The 20,837-nt window shown below is 51.7% G+C and overlaps 1 protein-coding gene, 1 long non-coding RNA gene and 1 other non-coding gene across 5 annotated transcripts; all 3 read left to right on the forward strand.

The window, feature by feature from the left end:
- Window positions 1–213: 213 nt before the first annotated feature.
- Tmem121 (transmembrane protein 121) lies at window positions 214–3,839 on the forward strand. Of its 3 annotated transcripts, XM_087554814.1 has the most exons (3): window positions 214–285; window positions 2,307–2,629; window positions 2,777–3,839. In XM_087554814.1, exons 2-3 carry the CDS (start codon window positions 2,492–2,494, stop codon window positions 3,446–3,448), a joined length of 810 nt encoding a protein of 269 aa, XP_087410940.1. In that variant the 5' UTR covers window positions 214–285; window positions 2,307–2,491; the 3' UTR covers window positions 3,449–3,839.
- A 2,177-nt stretch (window positions 3,840–6,016) lies between these two features.
- On the forward strand, window positions 6,017–13,127 carry LOC148005495 (uncharacterized). The gene is made up of 4 exons (XR_015622619.1): window positions 6,017–6,865; window positions 6,984–7,109; window positions 7,535–7,752; window positions 12,206–13,127. It is a non-coding gene; the product is annotated as an uncharacterized LOC148005495 (long non-coding RNA).
- Window positions 13,128–19,692: 6,565 nt separating this feature from the next.
- Window positions 19,693–19,799, forward strand: LOC148005496 (U6 spliceosomal RNA). Its single transcript, XR_015623541.1, has one exon. It is a non-coding gene; the product is annotated as a U6 spliceosomal RNA (small nuclear RNA).
- The last annotated feature ends 1,038 nt before the right edge of the window (window positions 19,800–20,837 follow it).

The following is a 20,837-nucleotide window of genomic DNA, read 5'->3' on the forward strand; positions in this document are numbered from 1 at the left end:
AAGCTAAGTGGACCGACCACGGGGTCTGGGGTGGATGCCAGGTTGTCTGGCACCTAGTGCCACCTGTCCTGAGCGCGCAGAGCTGTCGCCATGGCAACCCGTAATACGCCACAGCCTTAGGACCTGGGTCCTCTCTTGGCTGGGGTCCGGGCGTCCCGGGGGCGCGGGGCGGGGCCTCGGCCGGAGGCGGTGCCCGCGGCGGAGGGGCGGAGCGCAGCACGGAGCGCCTGGGCCCGGCGCGGAGGCTCGGCGGGGCCGGCCGGCGCGCTGCATCTGGCCCGCGGGGTAAGCGCGGGGTGCAAGCGGCGGGACAGCAGGAGACGGGTGGCTGAGCCGAGCGGGTCGGCGGAGCTGGGCGGTAGGTGGCGGTGGTAGCAGCAGCGGCAGCCGCAGCGACTGCCAGCGGGCCTGTACTGTTCCCGCCCCCAGGCTGCAGGCCGTGGGATGGGCAGGGGCAGCTGCATGGCGGCGGGTCCAGGCCCAGGCCCCACTGGGGAAACCTTTAGTGGGAAAAGACAAACTGAAACGCAACCTGCTGGGAGCCATTAGACCCTCCTCAACGGGGTTGAGGAGAGACCCTCCTTCGCTTCAGCCTCTCCTTTGGAAATGCCAAGAGGGTATCTTGCAAAACGTGAGGGAGAGGCAGGCATTTTAAGGCTTGGAGGCCCTGAATCTCGGTGTGAGGTTTGAATAGTGGGCAGGGTTGGTAGGGATGGGCATTTGGGCCTGGCGTGGGAGACCTAGGGCAGGTGGACCTGGGCTGGGTCTCTGGGAACATGGCTAGGGCAGTGTGTGGGGGAGGGGACGTAAGGCTTGGGTTCTGGCTTCCAGAAGGCCGGGCACTCCTTTCCTAGAGGTTGGGGTCTGTCCCACTACCAGTTGGCTCGTGACATTTGGCATTTGACAGAGACTGAGCAAGGGAGCGATGGTGTGCAGATAGATGATGGAAAGTGTTGGCTAACAGCAGGCTACTCGGCCTGGACAATTGCTAGGAGGAAGGAAATTCTCAGTGTTTGGCTGTAGCCAATGGAGTTCCAGGTGGGCAGGGATGGGTCCAGCCTGCGCGTCCTGGGAGAGGAGTACCTACCAGTGGGAATGAAAATGGGTGTACCTGACAGGCAGGAGTGTGTGCATCCTTGGAGCCCTGCTGTGGGCAGATAACTCCTAAATGCCTTATTGAAGCTCTGTGAGAACCCCAGGGGTGAATGAAGGGGGCAGAGGTGTCACCAGGAGCAGGTTGAATGCATCACTGTCATGAGTGACAATAAATTTTATGTCTTTGTCTAGACAGGACAGTAAACAGAGCCCTCGTGCCAGGTGCTTTGGAGGGGAGAGGAGAGGCCTTGATTGGAAGTGACTTTGGGCTGGGTGGTGTGAACAGGCTCAGATATCAGGACTCAGTCTGGCCATCACATCTGAGTTCCAGACATGACAACCAGTGCCAGGAACATAGGGAGAGACTAAATCTTGCCGATGGCTTTCCTGAGGTTGTCCCTGAAGGTGGAGGGAGCTTCAGCAGCTGAAGCCCGTGATCAGAGGAACAGAAAGTACAAGCATGCTGGGCCAGAGAGAGTGCATAGCAGGAGGTGTGGTCGGGAGGAAAACACTTCTCCAGGGCGATAGTTAGCGATGGTGGGTCAGGGAAGAGAAGCATCTGTTTTGCCTTAGCCTCAGGAAGGGGAGAGATTGACTTGTGGATCCAGGAAACGGGGATGCTGGTGGTGCAAGGCAGTCAGTCATAGGCACGAGGGACCCGTAGGATGGATATCTCAGGGTTTGAATGACTATCCATCTAGGATCGGGAAAACCTGCTCAGTGCCTATCCCCAGGGTGGGACCTGGCTCTTCAGTTCTCCTGGTGCGACTAGTACAGCGCAACACCAGGAGAAGATGTCCTGAACCTCCAAAGAAGCGGCCTAAAGCCGCCAGTCCGCGCATTGTGGTTCAGGCTGCCAGAGCTAGGCGAGACGGAGGTGTGGGTCCAGCCGCGACAAATCACCAGGGCATTTAGAATGCTGGTGGCGGCGGGGAGAAACCACTTCCGTTCCATTTCCTTCCAGGCGGTGGCGGGAATGAGATCGGTCCCTCAGGTGGGGCCGCAGCGCCCTCTGGAGGCCCAGTTCAGGGTCTCCAGGTCTCCAATGCAAGCAGCGGCGCGTGCGTGCGTCCAAGGAGGCCTCCCGCACCCGGCGTGGGGACAGCACCATGCGCAGGAAACAGCCAGGCTTGGGAAGGCTGCCGTGCCTACCAGTCCCGGCCTCGGTGCCACTCGACACCACAATCAGATTTGTTTTTGGTTTTTCCCAGGTTCCGAGCTCGCCGGCCGGGAGCGGCAGCGCTCTCCGGGCAAGTGGACAAGTCCCGCGCCCTGCTGCGCTGCGCCATGCCGGAGGGCTGAGCATCGGGGCCCGCTGCTCTTTGGGACACTGCAGGACCTCGTCCCGCTTTGCGTTGGGACTGCGCGCGCCAGGGCCGAGCCCGGGCCGCTGACCATGGTGCTGCCTCCTCCAGACCGGCGCCACGTGTGCCTGACCACGCTGGTGATCATGGGCAGTATGGCCGTCATGGACGCATACCTGGTGGAGCAAAACCAGGGCCCGCGCAAGATTGGCGTGTGCATAATTGTGTTGGTAGGCGATGTGTGCTTCCTGCTGGTGCTGCGCTATGTGGCCGTATGGGTGGGTGCCGAGGTTCGCACGGCCAAGCGTGGCTACGCTATGATCCTCTGGTTCCTCTATATCTTCGTGCTGGAGATCAAGCTCTATTTCATCTTTCAGAACTACAAGGCAGCGCGGCGCGGGGCGGCCGACCCAGTGGCTCGCAAGGCATTGACACTGCTGCTGTCTGTGTGCGTGCCAGGCCTGTTCCTCTTGCTTGTGGCACTAGACCGCATGGAATATGTGCGCACCTTCCGAAAGCGGGAGGACCTGCGGGGCCGCCTCTTCTGGGTGGCCTTAGATCTGCTGGATCTGCTGGACATGCAGGCCAACCTCTGGGAACCGCCACGCACTGGGTTGCCACTGTGGGCCGAAGGTCTCACCTTTTTCTATTGCTATATGCTGCTGTTGGTGCTGCCCTGCGTAGCGCTCAGTGAGGTCAGTATGCAAGGGGAGCACATCGCACCGCAGAAGATGATGTTGTACCCGGTGCTCAGTCTCGCCACTGTCAATGTGGTGGCTGTGCTGGCTCGTGCCGCCAACATGGCGCTCTTCCGCGATAGCCGAGTCTCAGCCATCTTCGTAGGCAAGAACGTGGTGGCACTGGCCACCAAGGCCTGCACGTTCCTCGAGTACCGACGCCAGGTTCGCGATTTTCCTCCACCTGCGCTTGCACTTGAGCTGCAGCCACCGCCTTCCCAGCGCAACTCGGTGCCGCCTCCTCCACCACTGCATGGCCCGCCAGTGCGTCCACACGGGCCCTCACCCACGCGTGATGCGCTGGACACGTGACAGCCCCCCCCTCCGCGGGCCGCACAGACGCTGGACTAGCTGCGCGCGGTTTGCATGGGATGGGATGGGGCAGGCTCCCTTTAGGGACAGGTGTTGTGAATACCTGTGCAGTGCCTGGGGCCACGTCTGCTTCTTCATCTCAGGAATCTCTCGGACCACGGACCCTTAGCTTCCACCCCCAGTAGCTCACCTCGAAGCACAGGGCAGCTGGTGAGGCCTGGTCTTGAGTGGAGATGGCTCAACCCCTACCTGAGGCTGGCCTGCCAGGGTGGGAAGCGGGGGTCAGTGTTCCAGGAGATCTGGACCTGTGGTAGGGGCCTCTGGCTCAGAGTTTGTGGCCAAGGAGGCCTCTGTCATTTTAAAGACTTGTGTTTACAGTTTTGTACCGAAAGCCTGGCTATTCTTCCTGTCTCATGAGTACCTTGCCCAACAGCTGACTAGAGTAGCAAGGACTGGTGAGTGCTGGTGGCCATGGAGCAAGCAGGTATTTTCTCCAGGTGGTCCATTGTGGCCCTGGGTTGGAGACACCCTCTTTTCTCCCACCTCACTGTGACTATCCCCACAGAATCTGCTTCTACTGAGGTATTTTGACCTCTGCCTCCCATTCCACCTCTCCACAGCCTCCCAGGCCTCATGCCCCTGCCCTTTCCCAGCTCAGGTTCAGAAGTGTCCCTACACTTCCATCTCCTTCCTGTGCAAGCTTGCTCTGCCTGTGGTGGTGGTGGGGGACTGGGGCTCATGACTGTCAATATCCAGTGGGAACAGGTGCCAGCTTTGTTCCCAAGTTGAAGCTGCCTGAGCCAGAAGAGCAATTTGGCCTTGTGTCACCCCAGCCTGGCCCTGCCCCAGACACTGACCAGTCCCGCAGTGCCCTGACCCAGTGCAGAGGCCTTGAAGTCTGTCGGCAGGTGGTCTCTCCCTGACCTCTACCCTGCATGGCGAATCCATGGCCAAATTCACCAGGCCATGGAGTGTCTCTCGGTGGCATCTGGGGGGGAGGGGGAGGGCTTTATGAAGCTGTTTGAGGAGCCTTATCCATGAGGGGCGATGGCTACATAGACTCCCGACCTGGCGTCTGCAGCGCTGTGCAGACATACTGTGCAGACATACGGCCTGCCAGGCCTGCGCTCACTGCGTGGCCTGGTCCTTGCACCATCGCCCTGAAGCAAGGATCCACGCTGCTGAGATCCAGAGCCAGGGTTTTTACTGTCCAGTCAGTCTATCACTAGCGGTTGAGGGGTGTAGATCCAGCTGTGCACAGTAGGGTAGCTCCATTCCTGTGCCCACCTCTGGATGCACCAACTGCTCCCTTCTCTACCCAGAGAACTGCTTTACCACCGAGTCTGGGCTTTGAGTCACCTGTTTTGCAAGCAGCTGTCCTTGGAGACCATTCTCTCCATGGGTACAGGGACCACCCATGGCTATACCCCTGACCTGGTAGAGTATGATGGTGCCCCCCCCCCCCCCCCATCCTGGACCATCACGTCCTCTGCAGTGCCTGATGAGCAACCTGGAAACCTTGGCTTTGAGTTCCACACTCCCGAGACGCTGCAGCCCACCGACGGGCCTTAGAGAGTGGAGGCCTATGGTATGTAGGGCAGTGACCCTTTACATATGGAGATGGTTCCACCAATTCCTCAGCTGGTAGGCGGACCCAGGCTCTGTGAGGTGTTGGGTGGGGATCACAGCCCAAGGAATGAGCTCCAATTTGCAGTGTCTGGGCTGCTGCCTGTGCCCTTCTCTTGCTTAAGCCAGGGCCATCCCACCTTGCTGGTCTCTTGTCTCTGTGGCCCCACTTGCTAAAGGGTCAGATTTATCTAGCTGCATCTAGCCATCTCCTTCCTAACTTCTTGAGGTGGCCTGTTTGGCCAGATATAGTGGAGAAGGGAACTAGGGGGTCCCTTGTCCTCATAGTTTATTCCTGCTCATAAATCCTGGTGCTAGGCTGCTGACCTTGACCTAAAATCCTTAAGAGGACTGGTTCCGATGAGCACCTGGGACCAACACTGGGCAGATCTGGTCCTTGGGACATGGAAGGAAATTGGATTTGGGCCCTCCAACAGCAAGCATGTCAGGGCTGTGAGTGGTCCTGTGGAAAGATTACTGTACGAGGCTGGAGGATAGCTGTGGTCATGGGGACACCCAGTGAATACCTCAGGAGAAGGGTTGGGTAAGTCAGATGACTGCCAAAGGGCAGGGAGGTGGGCGGTGAACAGACCAGGGGTGGGATGGGGGCACTCCCTTTGAGGCAGATCAGTATGGAGAATTCTTCCTGGGCTCTAGCCCTCAGGTGGGCTTTAGAGGAATGACGTGTCAAGGCATGCTTGCCGTGAGGATCCTGAAATGGATTTCGTGTCTGTTTCAGACGAGGATTCTGAGACTGTACACAGCATAAAGTGTAACACATCAAAGGCTAAGCTCCCAGAGTGCTTTAGATGGGTGGGCCAAACAGCAACGGAGGCTCAAGAAAAGACGGGAGCTGTGGCTTGGCAGTGGAGGGGAAGTGCTGGAAGTGCCTGTGTGGGCCGGGGGGAGAAAGGCTCCCTGAGACTTGGGCAAAAGAGTCAGGATGCAAAGACAGCACAGGCAGCCAGTTCTTCGGACCCTTTGTAGGGAGTGGAGGAAGAGTAATGGACAATAAGGCCGGGGCCAGGGCTATCCCCAAGTGCTATGTCCTTCCAAGGAGTTGACCCACCTCTGATGTCATCAGGAGCATAGCCGCCCCCTCCAGCTTCTCCTCCAGTGCAACACCACACGTTTCCAGCTTACGTGACAAGGGCTTAATGAAGGATCGGAGAAGCTCCTATCTGGATACACTAACCACCTATGCCCATGTCCCCAAGTGGGACCTACTGTGTGCTCGACCTCTTCTGTCCTGGTAGAGAGTCCCATTACTGTAGGGAGCTTGACCTTGCCAACATCTGAGATCTTAATCAGAGTCCAGACAGGTTCAGCCTGGAGCCTAGCCTGGTGCTCAAGACCCACAAATCAAATCCTCTGCAAGTGCACCAAGCTCTCTCAGCTTTCTCAACTGTTAGGTTTTGAGACGAGGGTCTCATATTGTCACACAGATTGGGTCCAAACTCCTGGGCTCAAGTGCTGTTCCTGCCTCAGTCTCCAGAGTAGCTGACAATATAGGCGCCACCCTCCTGACTTCAGTTTGTCTGTTGGATTGTTTATTGAGATCGGGCCTCACGTACCCTAGGCTGTCCTTGAATGCACTGAGTGGCTGAGGATGATGGCCTTGAACTCCTGATCCTCTTGCCCCTACCCTTCCAGAGCTGGGATTATAGGCGTGGGCACTATGCTCACCACCCTTTTAAAAGAGCAGTGCTGTACGAAACCCAGGCTCCATGCATGGCCTGCAAGCGTTGTACCAACAGAACTACATCTTCAGCTCCCCCTCCCCCCTTAAAGGTAGGCTGCCATTTTCTCCCTTTTGGCAAAGCCATGGAATAACCCTACTGTTGGCCCTTTTCTGGTGCAGGTGAGAAGGCTGCACTCATTAGGGCCCCTTTGCTCCATCTTCCTCTAGCCCGGCTTTGGTCAGGGCTGATGGCAGCAAGGACTGCTGTCTGCTGTGGTGCGCCAAGCCCCGGGCAGACCGCCAAGATCTCAGTGTTGATGCCGCACTATGTACAGTCGGAGGAGGTGGGCTGTGGTGAGTTGCGTTGGGTGGCCCCTTGCTGGCCCTCACTGTCTCGCTTAGGCTGGGCCTGTGGGCAGGAGGAAACAATACCCTCAGGCTATTAGGTGCTACTTGCTGGGCTGGGGAAATGCTGCATCTTGGGCTCAAGAGTCAGTGTTTTCCCTGGCCTCTTGACACAGGGGCAGGCTCTCAAAGTCAAATCCCAGATATGGCCAAGAAAGGGAGCATCACAAGAAGAGGCTGTCCCAGCAGCTAGATGAGATCCTGGGTCCCAAGCGAGGGCTTCTGAGGAGGGAGGGACACTTAGAAATGCTGCTTTGGAGTGACGTTGGAGCAGGGGCAGACGGCCTTTGCCAGTCCGGTCCCACCACAGGGGAACGTCTGGACCTGTGTGACCTTTCACCTTCCACTCTAAAGCAAACTCACGTTTACTGTAGGAAAATGGCGTCTGAACGATGACACCCGAATTCTTCAAAATCAAGCCCACTTAACAGGTGAAAGTTCCTGTGATCTGATTCCTCTGAGCAAAGAAACTAGGAGAGGCACCGCCCTCAGAAAAGCCGTCGACACTGTCATCTTTTAGGTGGATCCTTTTAGGGGTTCCTTTGCTAACAGCCCAGGATGAAGAAACAAGGAGGGGTTAACTACCCTCATGGTAAGGCATGACAAACTGCACCCGTGAAACAAGACAGGAAATAATTGCAATGGGCTCCTCAACCAGAGGCGGGCAAGGAGCTCCCACCCCCGTGGCTCAGTGTGCGTGGGGCAGGTGTGGCTATAGGTAGGTGGCAGTTCTTTGCTGGCAGGACCGTACCTGTACTTGATGTGCTGGGCCCATCAAGAAGCACAGCTTTGGATGGGTGAAGAGGTTGGGGGTCACTGGGGAGGAGACAGGATAGAGGGCAGAAGGCAGAGGGTAACCATTGCTGTGATAAACACTGAGTAAAAGCAACTTGAGAACAACCAAAGGGTTTACTAGGCTCATACTTCCTCCTCACCGTTCATCACTGAAGGCATTCCTGACAGGGACTCAAATCAGGGCAGGAACCTGGAGGGAGGAGCTGATGCAGAGGCCATGGAGGGGTGCTGCTTACTGGCTTGCTTCCCCTGGCTTGCTCAGCCTGCTCTCTTATAGAACCCAGGACCATCAGCCTGGGGCTGGCACCACCCACAATGGGCTGAGCCCTCCCCTTTCAATCAGTTATTAGGAAAATACCCTAGAGTCTTGATACAGCCCAATCTTTAGGGAGGCATTTTCTTAATTGAGGTTCCCCCCAGCTCAGATGACTTTAGCGTGTATCAAGTTGAGATAAAATTATCCAGCAAAAGGGTCCAGAAGCCTCCCTCTCCAGATCATAAGACTCCAGTTTTCTTGAGAAGACCCCTGGTGTCAGGTTGATTTGAGTGCCCTCTGTTCTTATTTGAGCTGGGTTTGGCATGGTTGGCCCAGCCAAGGCACACAGAACTTCTCACTAGGATAGAAAACTCAAGGTAGCTCTATGGCTTGATAGTCTGTGTCCTTCTAAAATCTGTGTTGACCCTTTAAACCCAAAGCAACCTAGGTGTAGGGTCTGCCCTTTTAAAAGGGCTTTAATGTGGGGAGTTCATCATTGTTCTTTGAAGACCCAGTGGGAGGTTGCCGCAGCTATCATCTTGGCGGCAGAGTGCAGCTCCACTATGCACAGCTTGCTGCCAACATGTCCTTGGACCTCCAGCTTTTGGAAACGCGAGAGGTAAATTTTGGTTGTTGATCAGTTTCCAAGCTTGCAGCATGTTGTGACAGCAGCAGAGACAGCCATGGAGAGAATATGTGCTTCAGCCAGCGTGGACTTTATTTCTCGTCGCTGTAAGTCTGCCAGTGTAAGTGGTCCAGGCGCCACTTCCCCGGCCGCTGGAACCCAAGTCCTTCCTATCTCATTTTTCTTAGTCAGTTCTGCTTTTAGGACTCCAACTGCTCCCTTAGGTCACAGCCAGAGAGAAGGCAGAAGAGATTGAAAAGGGCCCTGGTAGGATTTCCTTGTGGGGGCGTGGAGGGTGTAGGCGGGGTGTGGGATGCTTGGAGGCTGGCTTTAGACACACGCTCCCTCTCCTGGCTTAGGCAGGTTTTCTTCACAGACAAATCTCAGAGAGAAACGATTTATTTTGTCTCAGAGGTTCAGGGCTTTTAGACTATAGCTGGTTCCATTGTTTTGGGCCTGAGGGAAGACAGTGGTGTCACGGCAGGAGTGTTTGGTGGAAGAGGCTACCCACTTCAGGGCAGTCAGAAAGGTGTGTGTGAGGGACCCCTTTAAAGACCTACATCTTCCAAATAGGCTCCACCTCCCAAGCTTACTTCCTCCAAATAGGCCCCACTTCCACAGGCCTACTTCCTTCAAATAGGCTCCACCTCCAAGGCCCACTTCCTCCAAATAGGCTCCACCTCCCAGGCTTACTTCCTCCAAATAGGTTCCACCTCCTCGGCCTACTTCCTCCAAATAGGCCCCACCTCCCAGACCTACTTCTTCCAAATAGGCCCCACCTCCCAGACCTACTTCTTCCAAATAGGCTCCACCTCCCAGACCTACTTCCTTCAAGTAATAGGCTCCACCTCCCAGTGTCTATCACTAATAACAATTTTATTGAATTATAAAATCTTTCATGTATGAGGTTGGAACTCTCAGGAGTCAGTCACTTCCCAAAGCCCATCAGTGGCCAACCAAACTTTTCCTACGTGAAATCTTTGCAGGATATTTCAGATTCAAAACAATACCTCTGTGGTCCAGAAGTTAGGCACGTGTTACACGCAGGGAAAGGGTTTACCTTTCGGGTGCCTTGTAACCAGGTGTAGCGAAGAAAGGGGCGATCCTGGGGTCCTTGGCCAGCGTCTGGAAACACAGGCTAACTTGGTCTTCCCAGCCTCACCTTGTCTTGTGTTATCAGTGGTGTGGACGTCCTAGCGCTTGGATCCTCACCCATGCCTGGCCTTGGCAGAGTCGCGGCAGTGGCTGCCAGCCAGGCTCTGCAGTCTGGATCCATCAGCCTCTCCCTGACCGTTTGTAGGCTGGCTGTCTCACTTACTTTTGGGAATGTCCCTTTTCTGTCCTTCCCAATTCTGTTTCCATACTCTAATTTTTTTGGGGGTGGGGTGGGGTGGGTAGAGGTTTGAAGGAACCCTGCCTGCATTCTGGCCACAATTTTCTTTTCTTTAAATGGATGTGTTGTTTGTTTTTCCGGACAGGGTTTCTCTGTGTAGCTTTGACTGTCCTGGAACTCAGTCTGTAGGCCAGGCTGGCCTCAGACTCAGAGATCTGCTTGTCTCTGCCTCCAGAGTGCTGGGATTAGGGGTGTGATGTCATCGTCCCTCCCTTCCCTGTCCCCCCTGCCCCTTCCCTGTGTAGCGTGTCCCCCACTTTCCTTCCAAGCCTTCACACACTTGTTTTAAGACAGGCTCTTGCTATTCATCCCTGGCTGCCCTGACTTGGAGTTACAGAGATTATTTTTTGCCACCACTTATTACTTAAGTGGATCTTACATACAAACAACTAGAGGTACCGTTATCCTTGGGACTGGTGGGCAGGTTGCTTTATGTATTTAATGTGCTTCTTTTAATAATGTAACAGGCACTTGCACTCTCACCAAACAAAACTAGAGTTGAGCCTGTGTGAACAGGCCTCTCCCTTCTCCACTCACTGTGTGAACAGGCCCCTCCCACTCCACTCACTATGTGAACATGCCCCTCCCACTCCACTCACTGTGTGAACATGCCCCTCCCACTCCACTCACTGTGTGAACAGGCCCCTCCCTCTCCACTCACTGTGTTAACAGGCCCCTCCCACTCCACTCACTGTGTGAACATGCCCCTCCCACTCCACTCACTGTGTGAACATGCCCCTCCCACTCCACTCACTGTATGAACAGGCCCCTCCCTCTCCACTCACTATGTGAACATGCCCCTCCCTCTCCACTCACTGTGTGAACAGGCCGCTCCCACTCCACTCACTGTGTGAACAGGCCCCTCCCACTCCACTCACTGTGTGAACAGGCCCCTCCCTCTCCACTCACTATGTGAACATGCCCCTCCCTCTCCACTCACTGTGTGAACAGGCCCCTCCCACTCCACTCACTGTGTGAACAGGCCCCTCCCTCTCCACTCACTGTGTGAACAGGCCCCTCCCACTCCACTAACTGAGTGCCCTGAGCCTTTTTGTTGTATTTTTTTCTTTTTTAGGTTTTCTTTCTATACAATTTTACTTACTAATCTTTAATTTAGAATTCTGGGGGGAGACAAAGTCTCACTTCATCTCTTCGGTCGGACTCAAACTTGCAGCAATCCTTCTGCACCTACCTCCTGCTGTAGAATTTCAGACAGGTGCCACAGTGCTTGGCTACTTTGATTGAATCTTCTTTCTTTTTCTTTTTCTTTCTTTCTTTTTTTTTTTTTGGAGCTGGGGACCGAACTCAGGGCCTTGCGCTTGCTAGGCAAGCGCTCTACCACTGAGCTAAATCCCCAACTCCAAATCTTTATGTATTCATTAAATGTCTATTTTTTAGTTTTACCTTTTTACCATGTATTTTATTAAGAGGCTCCATACTGTGGCATTTTGTTTATTTTATTCTGAGCACCAATTAAAAGTCTGTCACGTGCCAGTGTGGTGGCACATGCCCGAAATCTCAACTTTCAGGAGGCAGCGGCAGGGGGAAATCTCTGGATTGAGGCCAGCCCACTCTACATGGTGAATTCCAGTCCAGCCAGGGCTACATAATGAGATCTTGTCTCAGCCAACCAACCAACCAACCAAAACCAACCGCCTCCATCAGGATAGTGGATTATACTTACATTCCAACTCTAGGCTATCCAGTAAGAGCCTGTTCCTAACCAACATGAGCCAAATCAAGCCAAGTATCTTGGCTAGGGTTTCTGTTGCTGTAATAAAATGCCGCGAGCAAGCTTGAGGGAGAAAGGGTTTACTTATCTTGCAGCTCTCAGACCACATTCCGTCACTCAGGGAAGTCAGGTTAGACACTCAAGGTAGGAATACGGAAGCAGGAACTAAACAGGAACCATATTGGAACGCTGCTCACTGACTTGCTCCTCCAGCCTTACTCATTTTGCTTTCTTATATACCCAGGATCGCTTTCCCTGGGCGGGTGGCACAATCCTCAGTGAGCTGGAACTCATCTCGCCTCAATCATTAATCAAGAAAACGCCTGGCAGATTTGTCTACAAGGAATCTTACAGAGATATTTTCTCAACTGAACTTCCACTTCTAGATAATTCTAGTTTGTGTCAGGTTGACGTAAAAAAAAAAAAAAAATCTAACCCGGACATCAATCCAACCCCCAACACACCGTCTGGTAAATACTTTTCAATTTCTCTTACATCATTTCTATGTTCTTTCAGTGTGAACAGTCCTGTTTGAACATTCTGGTTCAGTGTCCCTTCACTGAAGGCCAGCCCTGACCCAGTGCTGCTGTGTTTGGGGGTGGGGACCAGCTCTTGGAGGTGATGAGGGTTAGATGTGACATGGTAAGAGTTCTTCCCTCCGCGATGTGGGGGACACAGGGAGCAGGTAACGGCTCACCGGACAACCCGGGGTAGAGCAGTCAGACCTCGGGCTTCCAGCCTTCAGAACTGCGACAGCGAACGTCCACTACCTCACCCGAGCCGAGGACACCGTGTGGTTTGATTCAGACGCGGGCTTGCTATTTAAATTCCCCATGGAAAGCTGGGTTGAAAAGAAAAACTTAATTCGCATTCACTTACTGTGAGTTCTGATGTAGCAGAGCCTATTTTTACCTCGGATTTTGTGCTCTCTCCATTGTCCTCCCGTCGTCTACCTCCCTCTCTACGGCTATTGGTTGGCGGCCTTTCCCAGCGCACTTTCAGTGTTAGTTTGAGAGATGCGGTTTTATTTTGAAAAAAAAAAAAATCCTTTGTATAAGGTCGCCATTGAACTTTTTGAGGACGACAAATTATGTTTTTTTTAAAAAGAAGTTTTTTTAATAGCATGTATTAACTCTATGTGCAACAATGGGTTTTGTTACATTTTTGTATTTGAATATATCTGTCTCCATTATCCTCTCTTGTCCTCTCCTCACCCCCACCGGTCACCTTCCCTTTCTCGGCTAGCCCCTCTTTACTCTTTTTTGAGTTGTGAGGGTTTGACCAAATGAGTTTGACTTGAGCTTCTTTCCAGAGTATCCGTGAGGGATGGCGACCGGACAGTGTGAGCATGCGCACTTTACGGATCGCTGCACCTCCACAAATGTCTCTTCCTTCTCATCGGTCATGACCTGTAGGTACTCAGGAAGGAGTGGGACCTCCCGAGACCTCAACCCTTGGTGACAGGATGTTGATAGGCTCAGTTTCAGACAGGTTTTGTGCAGGTAACTACAGATAGTGGGAGTTTACAATGCCAGGTCACGGTTCTGAGACTCACTGTCCAGGTCTGTGGAAGCCGAGGCCTCGCACACTGCAGTCCCATAGGGAAGGGGGTGAGGGCAAGCAGGAGGTGAGGGCAAGCCACGTGGCATAACTCTCAGCACTGCAGAGGGCTCACGACCTGAACACTGACCTCAGGCCTTCCTCCCAGCGCCTGTCCCAGGCTGTTTCCAGTGTCGCTGTCTTAGAGGCGCAATCAGGTCATAGCACCTATACCACCTCATCCATCGCCCACTGCCCTAGGGTTCCGGTAATGGAGGAAAACGCTTAGCACTGACCCTTAGGCTGTTGTTCCTCAGGGTGACAGACCCATGTTAGCTTCCGTTTGCTGATGTGAGGAGATTTCCCCTCACACTTCTTCCCAACACTCAGGAGGAGAGCTATCCGTGGAGGATGGGGAGCCCCTCTCCTGCCTTGTGACCTGAAGGAGGCCGGGCTGGACCCTGTGCAGTCACTTTCCTTAGGAACACCAGGTTTAATCCCAGCTGAGGCGAGGGGTTGTGGGGAGGACTTGCTTAGTCTTCTTTTTCAAGTGTCTCTCTTGCCTTAGCCTGTACTGCCACTTTGTGGCAGGTACGGTAAGCAGTCCCAGTGGCTTGCCCTGCCTCCCTATGTAAATCTCCAGACCTTGATAATGGTAGGTTTCTGCAGGTGCCTTCTATAGGGATGGGCTAAACTTCACTCTCTTAGCCTCAGCACTCTGATCTGCCGTGTGTCTCTCCGCTCCCTGCTGCCCTCTGTAAAAGGAAGCTTCTTTGCCCGAGCTTGAGAGTGGTCCAGGTCCTTGGGAACAAAAGTAAAGTTTTAGTAGGCAATTTTTACAGCGTGACCATCTGGCGAAAAGGCAGTATCGGGGTTCCACCCCATAGCCCGTGATCTCCTCAGCCATTTTTTTAAAGACAGGATTGTAGTACATGCAAGCTCTCTCCTGTGGGGCAGGCCTCAAATCCAGTCATAGAACAATCATTCACCCCATAATAGTCTTCCCACTGTCGCACTAGTGGGCACATCATGCTGGTCAGGTCAATACTGAAGCATGCAGGGTCTGATGCTGGAAAAAAACATCATGGATGTCTCTCTCCCCCAGCATCCTTCACAACATCTTCTGAAAGCCAGAGCCTGGCTGTTCATTATACAGAGTGGGCACAGAGCTGAGGAAACGATTCAGTTGGTAAAGTGCATAGAATGCAAGCACAAGGACCTGAGTTCTGATCCCAAAAGTCCATGTCAGAAGCCAGATGTGGCGGCAACTGTTGCTTTCAGCCCTAGTACTGGGGCTATGGAGACATGAGGATGCCGGGGCTTGTTGGCTAACTAGTTTACACAAGCAGTAAGCTCCAGGATCAGTGTGAGACCTTGTCTTAAAAAATAAGAGGAGGGGTTGGGGATTTAGCTCAGTGGTAGAGCGCTTGCCTAGGAAGCGCAAGGCCCTGGGTTCGGTCCCCAGCTCCGAAAAAAAGAACCAAAAAAAGAAAAAAAAGAAAAAAAAAAAAAAAAAGGAACCCACTGCTCCCCACCACACAGGCTTCCCGAATCTTGCTTCTCTGATGCACCAGGTAGCCCTGCCCCTTCCTACCTGTCTTAGCCAGGGTTTCTATTCCTGCACAAACATCATGGCCAGGAAGCAAGTTGGGGAGGAAAGGATTTATTCAGCTTCCACTCCCACATTGCTGTTCATCACCAAAGGAAGTTGGGACTGGAACTCAAGCAGGTCAGGAAGCAGGAGCTGACGCAGAGGCCATGGAGGGATGCTACTTACTGGCATGCTGTGTTTATTCAAAATGCTCTTCATGAGACAGAACAAAGTCTGTGATGGGCATTTCTGAGACTTCCTTTGTCAATGCAATAATCGGAGTCTCTTCACCTTAGCTTCAGGCAGAGTTTCAGACAAGAGCAAGAAGTAGTCACATTCTTCACTAAAACACCACGAGAACAGTTTCTATGTCACACATCGAAATACCTCACTGAAACCTCTTGGGCCAGGTCTGCACAATTCAAATCATTCTCAGTAGCAAAGTCTTCCAAATTCCTACTAGGATAGCCCAGTAAGCCCCATTTAAAGCATTCCATTGCTTTCCCCAAATCCACATTCTTGAAGAACTGTTCCTCAAAGTGCTGAGGAGAGGACCAGGAAGGGGTGTGCTGGCCTTCTGATAGAGACTGTCGGCACAGTCAGTAGACAGTCCTCAAATGAAGACTAGGGATAGAATCTGCAGTCTTCAATAATAGTCCCGCAGAGGAAAAGGGTGAATTGAGCAAAAAGACAGATCCAACCACAGACCTCTTTAGTGTTGGCATCCCAGAGAAGAAACAAAAACAACATGAAAAGATACAATAACAAAAACAACATGAAAAGCTACAATACGCGTACCCCTCAAATGGCTAATTCCATTGTCAGAGGATATCCCCAGTGAAGAATTCGAAAGAATGAATATAACTATGTTCAAACCATTCAAAGGAGGCATTAAAATACGCCAAGAGGAGACCATCAAACAGCTGAACGGAGTGGAGACATCCATCCAAGATGTGAAAATCGAATAAAGAGGTGGAACTGCTGAAGAAAACCCACGTTAAGGTGATTTTGGAAGTGAAAGTCAACAAGCCAATGAAAGCCTCAGCTGAAAGGATCCCGTGGGAAACAATGTATCAAAGCTGGATGAGAAAGCTGTTTGTTGTTGTAAAATATATAAATGAAAAAGTATGGTTGTCTTTTATCCCGCTGGGTCCGCACCGGGGTGCCCCAAGATATCTGCTAGATAATGTTTCGGAAACACATCCCAGACGCACTTTCCTACACTCAAACCCCCACATAAAAGAACACACAATACAATAATCTTAGACCCAATTGATAAGATATAATTGCCCACTTAAACATACAAAGCCTGGTACCATCCATCCCTTAGGAACATTGTAAATACACAGGGCGGAATCTTTTTTTTTTTTTTGGTTCTTTTTTTCGGAGCTGGGGACCGAACCCAGGGCCTTGCGCTTCCTAGGTAAGCGCTCTACCACTGAGCTAAATCCCCAGCCCCCACAGGGCGGAATCTTAACATCACCTGCCATGGCTTCTCCCCTCTCACTCTTCTCTGTCCTCCCTTCTCTCTTAGTCTCTTCCTCTTCCTTCAAACTTCTCTTCCGCCCATCCTTCCTTCTCCTCCAATGACAGGCCTCCTTCTATCCTGTACCTGCCCCTCACCTGTACTTTACAAATTCAATGGGGAGGTGGTTCTGGTGAAGTCACCTGAGTTCTGAGTACTGGACTAGGCAGCTGTCCTTGGGGCAGTGGAATTAGCATCAAAATACAGATAACTTCAGGACTAACCACAACAGAGGTTTACTCAGTTAAGGTCAGTGATTGAGAAAAAACAAACAAACAAACAAACAAAAAAAAACAAACAGGCTCTGGGCATGATTTGGGTCATTGTGAAAAGGGCCAACTTTCAAATTCTAAGCACAGAAGAAGGCAAAGAATACCACGCCAAAGGCATAGAAAGTCATAGAAGAAAATTTCCCAAACCTAGAGGAGATGCCCATGTAGAGACAAGAAACCCACAGAACACCGAACAGACAGGACCAGAGAATAAACACTCCGTAACATTTTACAGTTTAAACATGGAAAGCACAAAATAAAGAATGGATATTGGAGCTTTTATTTAGTTTATATATACGTGATGACGCTGTAGCTGTCTTCAGACACACCAGTAGAGGGCATCAGATCCCATTACAGATGGTTGTGAGACACAATGTGGTTGGTGGAAATTGAACTCAGGACCTCTGGAAGAGCAGTCAGTGCTCTTAACCACTGAGCCATCTCTCCAGCCCAAGAATGGATATTAAAAGCTGCAAAGGGGAAAGGTTCAGTTATTCATAAAAGCAGTGGATGATAACACTTGACTACTCAGTAGAAATTGTACAAATATTTATTAATTTTTTTTATTTATTCATTTATTATATATAAGTACACTGTAGCTGTCTTCAGATACACCAGAAGAGGGCATCAGATCTCTTTACAGATGGTTGTGAGCCACCATGTGGTTGCTGGGAATTGAACTCATGACCTCAGGAAGAGCAGTCGGGTGCTCTTAACCGCTGAGCCATCTCTCCAGCCCACAAATATTTATTTATTTGATGTGTATGGGTCTTTTTGCCTCTGTGTGTGTGTGTGTGTGTGTGTGTGTGTGTGTGTGTGTGTGTGTACACCACATACATACAATGTCCGGACAGGCCAGAAAAGAGCATCAAATCCTGTGTAACTGGGGTTACAGATGGTTCTTAGCTGCTGCATGGGTCCGAGGCACCAAACCCAAGTCCTCTGCAAGAACAACATGTGTTCTTAACCGCTGAGCCATCTCTGCAGCCCCACAGTAGAAATGTTTAAGGCCAGATGCCTGGAAAGACATATTCCAAGTTCTGCAAGACCACAACTCTCAGGGTATTATACCCAGAAAAACTATTAAAATTCAAGGGGAAATAAAAGCTTCCCCTAGCGGAAACAGAAGAAAGGTATCTGTGACAGTAGGCAGCTCTTCAGAGGACATGGGGAGTAATGCCTCAGACTGAAGAGAAACACCCATTCACATGAGGGGACATGGGCTAAATCGAGCGTGAGGAGGTCTGGGGATGGGAAGTGCTGGGTGGCAGGAGGCTTAGCCCCAGTGAAGGGTTCCTGCATTCAAATCTGCAAACCTCCACACAAGAAAAGAACAATATGAGGGGATGTAGAACACAGGCAGCTTGAAAATGGAGGGAGGGGGATTTCAGATTTAAGTGGGAATAGGGGGATTGGAGGACTGGGGAGAGGAGAGGGTTAATTTGGGTTAGCCAAAAGTAAGGATACATGAAGTTGGAATGTCCCTACTCTGTAAGCTAAAGTTTATAAAGTAATTTGAACAAAGTATGTGTATGGGTGACCAATGTTGCTCTCTGAAGAAATGAGCTAGGGTGGGCGTGGTGACACATGCTTTCAATCCCAGCACCCAGGAAGCAGAGGCAGGAGGATCTCTAAGTTTGAGGTCTATATATCTTATTCCGGGGCAACCAGGACTACACAGATCCTGTCTTTAAAAAACAAACAAACCAAAACAAAAAACCCAAAACCACCACCACCACCACCACCACCACCACCACCACCACCACCACCACCACTACCACCACCACCACCACCATCACCACCACCACCACCACCACAATACCAAGACATGGGTTATTAAATGGAACCTTAACTGCTTACAAGCTATTGGTCAGTAAGACTCCAGAGAAACTGAAGACAAACCAGCCTTTGTTCCTGGCTGTCCACCATGACTAGACAGTAAGACCTTACTGCTGAAGATCCACGTATTTTGGATGGAGAGCAGAGAAAATTCCATCTGGCCCAGCCAGGAACTCTGTCCCTGCTGACTGGTTTTCCGAGCACAGGAGGCTGCTGTGCCTGCTGTGGTAGGGTGGGAGGGACTTCAGTGGTCTCTCTCAGAGCTGGACTGAAACAGGATCAAGTTAGTCAAAATTCCGGCAGGTGTTGGGGAGGAGCCTTTGAGACCCACCCTTGGTGTAGGAGTTATTAGCAGTTGCTGTCTGCACGGGGGAGGGAATGCCACTTTCCCTTGGGGACATGGTCTCTTGTAGGTTGCCACCATGCTCGTGTGTATGTGGGCACCGCTAACTGGACTTTGGTTATTATTAATAATGATGATAAAAGAGGGGTGTGTGTGTGAGGAGCACTAGAAGAAGTTGTGGGGAAGTAGTGGCAGACACACGGGAGCAAACTACATTGTATATCTATATGAAAATTTCGCACAATAATTAGGGGGGTGGGGAGATGGCTCAGTGGTTAAGAGCCTTGGCTGCTCTTCCAAAGGTCCTGAGCTCAATTCCCAGCACCCACATGGCAGCTCGCAACTGTCTATAGCTCCACTTCTGGGAGATCCAACGGTCTCACACAGACACACGTACGGTAAACATCAGTGTACTAAAATGAACAATTAAAAAAGCGTTTTAAAAATAAGGTGAGGAGGGTTGGGGATTTAGCTCAGTGGTAGAGTGCTTGCCTAGGAAGCGCAAGGCCCTGGGTTCGGTCCCCAGCTCCGAAAAAAAGAACCAAAAAAAAAAAAAAAATAAGGTGAGGGATAATAGAGGAAGACGCACATGAACAGGTACATACATAAAGCGCACACACGTATGTTCACTTCAGCAGCATACATACTAAAACTGGAACAGTACACAGGAGACTAACGTGGCCTCTGGGCAAAGAGGACATTCAAGTTCTTGAAGCGTACCATGAAAACCCAACCGCTATAAGTAAATGAATAAATAAATACGCAAATTCTTGAAGCGTACATGAAAACCCATATGCTATAAATAAATGAATAAATAATTAGGTGAAAGTGGGGCACTTGCCATAGACTGGCTACGGTGATCTCTGATTTCCTGCTGGTTCTTGGGTTTTCCTTATCCTCTGTTCTAGTCATGGCACGGCTGCCTCCGTCACAGCACCTTCACGTGGCTGCTCGGCTGCCTCCGTCACAGCACCTTCACGTGGCTGCTCGGCTGCCTCCGTCACAGCACCTTCTTCACGTGGCTGCTGGGCTGTCTCTGGGTTCTGAGCCTCTGTGGGCTGTAATGGGAACCTGGCTGCCTTGTGTTCCACCCCTTGCCCGCCCGCTGCTGCCTTATCTTTAGGCTTGAACTTACCAAGACCCTGAGGGTGGTTCAGGATCTCGGTTGTAGAGTCCCTTTCTCTTTTCTTCTGGACCTTGCCATTTTAGTTATCGGCCACAGGCACTCCTCGGGCTCACATTTTGGCTATGATAGTCTTACTGAGTGGCCTAATCCCCCCATGCCTTGGCTTCCTCATCTTAAAGTTGGGGCATCATTGCGAGCACTGGATGCAGCGGCAACCTCGTGGGAGGGGCCGGAGAAGCATCTGTTTTTGGTGTCAGATTCTGTCTTGGTGGGATTTTGGGGAGAATATTGGTGAGTACACGTGTTTAACTGTCTTAGAGTTTTATTGCTGTGAAGAGACACCATGACCAAGGCGACTCTTAGAAATGAAAACATCGCATTGGGGCCGTCTTACAGTTCCAGAGGTTCAGGCCATTATCATCATGGTGAGAAACATGGCATCCTGAAGGTAGACTTGGTGTTGGAGGACTGAAGAGTTCTCCATCTTGATCCGAGGCCAGCCAGATGCAGGCTCTTATTCCACATTGGGCTTGAGCATAGGAGGAGACCTTAATACTCACCCCTACAGTGACGTACTTCCTCGAAAAAGGCTACGTCTCTTCCAGTAAGGCCACAGCTCTTAATAGTGCCACTTCCCATGG

This window comes from Rattus norvegicus, chromosome 6 (assembly GCF_021556685.1).
Source record: "Rattus norvegicus strain SHRSP/BbbUtx chromosome 6, alternate assembly SHRSP_T2T, whole genome shotgun sequence".
Taxonomy (NCBI): Eukaryota; Metazoa; Chordata; class Mammalia; order Rodentia; family Muridae; genus Rattus; species Rattus norvegicus.